At 50.2% G+C, this 5,394-nt stretch overlaps 1 protein-coding gene across 2 annotated transcripts in view; it reads left to right on the top strand.

Moving 5' to 3' along the window:
• Positions 1 to 3,360: 3,360 nt before the first annotated feature.
• SNCG (synuclein gamma) overlaps positions 3,361 to 5,394 on the top strand; it is a 7,971-nt gene continuing 5,937 nt past the window's right edge. The window contains exon 1 of one of the 2 annotated variants that reach the window (XR_004160454.1): positions 3,361 to 3,953. Coding sequence is in view for 1 of the 2 variants with exons in the window: in XM_010714181.3 (XP_010712483.1) it covers positions 3,833 to 3,953 (121 nt within the window). In the remaining variant the exon portion in view is untranslated. The remainder of the gene's footprint in view (positions 3,954 to 5,394) is intronic. The other variant, XM_010714181.3, reaches the window with a different exon arrangement.

The raw sequence follows: 5,394 nt of genomic DNA, 5'->3' as shown, positions 1-5,394 counted from the left end.
AAAAAACAGGCTTGAAAAGCCCAAAAAAACTGGAATTGTTTTAATAAGCATAAGTTGCCTCGGACTCATTTATTCCAGCCTGAAACCTCTGGAGCAGACTGAATAATTGAATGGATTTTCTGTCTGTGAAGATGAACAGGACAGTTTGTTGATATCTTCCCAGCAAGGGGGGGGAGCCGCTGGGCAGCCACCACTGCCTTCAGGTTTGGAAAATGCTGCCTCATCCTCTGCCCACCCGCGTGCCCCAGCGATGCTACCTCCACAGGCAGGCTCGGAAGCTGGGTTTTGGTGGTCTGCCCTCAGGGGAGGAAGCCACATTCTTGCTGAGAGTGTGTTTATCATTCTGCTTGGAGCCCATCAGTGGTGCTCAGCAGCAGAAATCCACCACCAAAGCCGGCTGCAGGCCATCCTGCCGGCTGCTGTGTATGTGCCTTCTGAAGGCTCCTCTGCCAGCCTTACCAGAGGAAATCTCCCATTAGCCACGCAGACCTGTGCCCGAGGTGAGAGTCCTCGCTGTGTGCCTGGAGGATGGCAGGCGGAGCAGCTTCTTTTCTTTCAAGCATGAAAATGAGCGATCTGAGACAGTTCTGCGTTCTGAAGTATTCATAAACAGAGAGAGGATTTCTGTTTATAGAGAGCAAGGTCTGATCCTGTTATTGTTAGCATTATTCTCCCTGCTAAAACTTCCCAAACAAAGGATATGCACCAGCCACAAAGCAGCCCATCTTTCAGACGTCATATGCCTCCCAAATACGTCAAGAGATGACCAAACCCCATTTCTTTCCAGCAGTGAGATGCCTGTGACAGCTGATGGCCAGCAGCCCGAGCTCATGGCTGAGGACAAGGTTAAGGTGCTGTGTGCACAGTAATTGGCAATGCGGAGAGCCGGAGGGAAGAGAGAATAATTAATTGAAATCCTGTTTCAGTCTGTTGTAGTCACAAAGAAAAAAAAATGGGCAGAAGGGGACAGGGAGTCTTGTTTTTGATTTTCTTTTGCATTCCTTGATTTCCTTTGTGTCTGCTTTAGGGAACAGCAGGCTTGAGTTAGACCTGTCTTGTACATATTGCAGAGTCACTGTGGGAGAGCACACACACTGCAGCCATCAGCCATGGGGAGGGGTGGAGGGCCTGGCTTAGTGGCTTCTCCTGTGCATCCCAGGGCATCTGAGGGATCAAAAAGGGCTGCCAGCAGGCCAGCTGCCAGGTCAGCCTTGGCCCCCTGATCTGCCCTTTGGAGGAACAACTCTGTTCCTCGTTAAGGTGTTGTATCTACTGCAAGGGGAAAATTCTTCTTCAGGCACAGACCTCACCCCACTGTCAAGTTCCCCTGAGGCAGGACTGGCAACAAATGAGCACTAGATCCTCAGCTTAGAGTAGGAGGGTACAGATGCCATGAGGTGGCTAACATTCAAGAGCTCTTATTGATTCTTGCCCTACGTAGGTCATTTACAACATTGTCTTGAGTCCAGAGCTTTCCTAAAAGGGTTTCAAGGTAAAACAATGTCTGTGCAAACTGCTGGCTGTCTTGGGAAGGATCCAGCGAGCTTTAAATGCCTCTTGTGACTTCTGTCTGAAGGTCACTGGGAGGGGAGAGCACAGGAAAGGAGTATCCCTCTTGAGCACCGGTTGATGCACTCGAGTGATGACTCATCTCCCACACTGCAGGATGGCTTGATGCTCCTTGCATTTGTTAACTTGTACAACAATGCAAAATATGCAGCATTTAATTACACGAGTTCCGATGACAGGACAATAGCTCAACAAAATCAAAGAATGCTTCTCACAGCCTTCTCAGGCTGGATGTTCCCACAAAGTGCCTGGAAAACCCTCTGCTCTGCCTTAGTGCTCTTTGAAAGCGTTGAGGAGAAGTAAATTGGCCCCAGTTGGTCAATTTCATTTTTTACCAAATGCAGTAAAAACCTGGCACCTGCCCTGTGCCTAATGGAACCATATGCCATACTCAGCCTCCTGCAGTATGATGCAGGAGGGCACACACGTTTCACATTTGTGAACACTGGGCCCTGTGGGTTGTGAGCAGTCACCTGCCAAAAGGATGTTCAGAAGGATGGAAAGAAAAGCTGTTCTTTCCTCAGTGTTATGGCAGTCTAGAACAGTGAGAGCACTTATAATATTTAGCATGCTGTGACGGCCTTTCTTTGAATACTGCACTTTTTTTTTTTTTGGACTAACAATCGATACATTTTGTAGCCTGTGAGAGATTTAGCTCTTCTACATTCAAATGGGAATTTGTGGTTCATTTATTGGCAAGGAGAACCACTGGTGAGGAAAAGACTAATAAATCTTTATCTTATTTTCCACATCAACAGCCTTGCCATTATTTCAGCATGGAGTAAGAAAACACTTCCCAAACTCACATAAATCTGCTGACTTCAGCAGTAAGAGGGCAGTCTGTGTGCTGCCCATGCCATGGCTGCAGCCTTGGAGCTTCCCTCTCTGCGTGCCTGGTGCACAGGGGCGGCCGCAGTAGGCTGGGTTGATGCACACAGGGATACTTCATGGCTTCCCCAGGTAGGGCACCAGAAACAAAACACTACTGTGTTGTACCAGCACTTGTTTCTGTTGGGTTCCAGTTTGGGAGCAGCAGAAAAGCTGATCTGGGCCACTTAGGGTCTATTCTAGAAAGAATCGAACTCAAGGTAAATTACTAAGCACATCCAGATGTGATTAATAATCTGTGTTTCAATACTTTTTCCTGGAGAGGCATTGAGGCCAGGTGGGTCATCAGCTCAAGGCTTCCACCATAAGTCCTCCCACCGACATCCTTCTGCAGTGGCTCAGCCCGGAAACAAATAGAAGCGAGATTTCCCCTACAGTCATCGTGTTTTTAACCATTCTCATAAAATCGGAGAATGGCCTGGGTTGAAAAGAACCACAATACTCATCTAGTTCCAACCCCGCTGCTATGTGCAGGGATGCCAACCACCAGACCAGGCTGCCCAGAGCCACATCCAGCCTGGCCTTGAATGCCTCAGGGATAGGGCATCCACAGCCTCCTTGGGCAGCCTGTTGCAGTGCCTCACCACCCTCTGTGTGAAAAACTTCCTCCTAATATCTAACCTAAACCTCCCCTGGCTCAGTTTAAAGCTATTATGATGGGGTGTGTAGTCAAGCCCACACTGTGATTTGTACTTGATGCTGGGGGAGACCACCTTCAGACATGGCTGTTGGGCTTTCCAGCTCCCTGTCCTTGGGCACCAAGCGCTATCTGCTCCCCTTCTCAGTCAGTGCTTATGAGAAACCACATTCTTGTTACTGCTTTGTGTGGGATGCATTCTGTTTACAGCTGACCCAGAGAGCTGTCCCTTTCGGATTTATTACCAGCACTTCACATGCGTTTCTTCTCCCGGAGACCCTGAGGAGCTTGCAGCTCTGGGCAGAGGCGCTTTCAGGAACTCAGCTCTTTGGATAAAACATCTCCTCTTCACTTGAGAGCATCCTTCAGCGAGAGCAGTGCAGCGCCTTTTAAAAGCTTTCTCTACCTGGAGGATTTCCAGAAAGTCTCTTACGTACCTCTGTCCTCCTCCTCTCCCCCTCCCTCCTTAAATCTTACCAGGCAGATCCATATCATTAATATTTCAGTACCAGCTGTTTGCAGGCATTGGCTACTCTGCAGCGCACTTAATCAATAAGAGCCAGAGAAGGCTGCAAGGTTTGTCTCATCATCCTCCTCCAGCAGAGGAACCGGAGCAGACACAGAGCCTGGCAGGGGAGGCAAGATCTAACAAGGGCAGGGTCGCTGACTTCAGGACCCCTCCCAAGGAGCCGCTTGCTGCTAACCTGCATCCAGCTGCTACCCTGGGCAGTCAGAAGGATGGATGTCTTTAAGAAAGGGTTTTCCATTGCTAAAGAAGGTGTGGTGGCTGCTGCAGAAAAGACCAAGCAGGGAGTGACAGAGGCTGCGGAGAAGACTAAAGAAGGTGTGATGTACGTAGGTAAGAGAGCTGTTTTCAATTTGCTTCTGAGCGTGGACTGCTACATAAATTGTCTCTGAGAAAGTCTGGTGACACTGTTGTGTGGCAGAGCTGAGGAGTGAATGGTGGGAGGTCTGGGTGATGCCCCTGGCACAGAGCTGCATAATCGTAGGATGCTGCAGCCATCTCATGCCTCAGTTTCCCCAGCTGGGAGCCAGGCATAGAACCTGCTGCTGCCTGGGGACATGGCAGTAGTGTGGTGTGGAGCAGCCGGTGTGTGACTGGCAGGTCTGTGCTGAGTGCTGGGTCCCTGCATGGTGCAGTTCGCCCTCCCCCCACTGCCATCCCGCTGCACCCAGGTGTGAGGAGTGTGCTGGCCAGCCCATGCCAGCAGCTCACCATGTCAGGAGTGGGGCTGGAGGATACACCTGTACCCACAAACACACCCTTTGATTGTGAAATCCTTCTCTGTTTCATTGCCTATATGCACATCAGTCTCACTTCACTAGAGCTACTCACATTCATTGTGCCCCATGGGCAGGTTCTGAGAAACAGCACGACTCCTGCCTGGCCCAGAAATCCTTCAGTTACCATCATGTCTCAAACCCTCTCTGCTCAAGGTCACCTCCAATACCTGATTCCTGCACTGTCTGGTGCATGAGAGTACATGTCGGGATGGTCAGATGCTCCAGGTACCATCCATCTGCAGGGTCTGCTTCCATGTCCTGCTCACCCTGGTGCCAACAGTAGCATCTGGCATAGCTTTCCTGTCCTCAAGATGCTGGGGGGTCGGGCAGTGGGAAAGTGAGCAGGCTCCTCTGTTACCGTACCCACAGCTGCTGTGTTTAAAACAGCTATATTGGCAATAGCTGTGAGTGTAGAGACAAATTTAAATTGGAGATGAAATTTATGTGCAGCAGCCCTGGTTATGTCTTCATCCTGAATTTTTAAACGCTCAGCTCATGGCATGCTGCAAATGAACGCACGTAGCAGCTCACATTTCAGTTTGAAGCTGACTCACAAGCAAAAGGCACATAGCATCCCTGTATGTAATTGAGGCAGCCGCAAGAGCCTGGAAATGGCTGTGTGAGTCAGCCTGTGGTGTTGCTCCTGCTCCCTGCTCTGAGTGGTGTTAGGAAGGAAACTTCCAAATCTGTGTACTGAATTCCTCGCATCTCCTTTGGGCAGTGCTCCGCATCTCCACGCTCTTGACCTGGTTTTCATTTTCTCCTGGCTGTGGGGCGAGATGCATAGCCTGCCCAGGAGATTTGAGCTCCTTACTATGGTTTCTAAAGGCTTTACAACTCAAATCGTGAAATGAGGACCGAGCAGAGGCGGAGACGACGAGAGGTTTGGTACAGCCCCAGTTCTGCCCTGCCACACGCTCTGCGCTGGGTCTTTCAGGGACACGAGGAGCTCAGACGGGCACCCCGCAGCCGCGGAGCGATGAGCGCAAGGCGGC

The sequence above is a fragment of the Meleagris gallopavo genome, chromosome 8, assembly GCF_000146605.3.
Source record: "Meleagris gallopavo isolate NT-WF06-2002-E0010 breed Aviagen turkey brand Nicholas breeding stock chromosome 8, Turkey_5.1, whole genome shotgun sequence".
In the NCBI taxonomy this organism is placed as follows: domain Eukaryota; kingdom Metazoa; phylum Chordata; class Aves; order Galliformes; family Phasianidae; genus Meleagris; species Meleagris gallopavo.
This window is presented reverse-complemented; position numbering and strand designations above follow the sequence as displayed.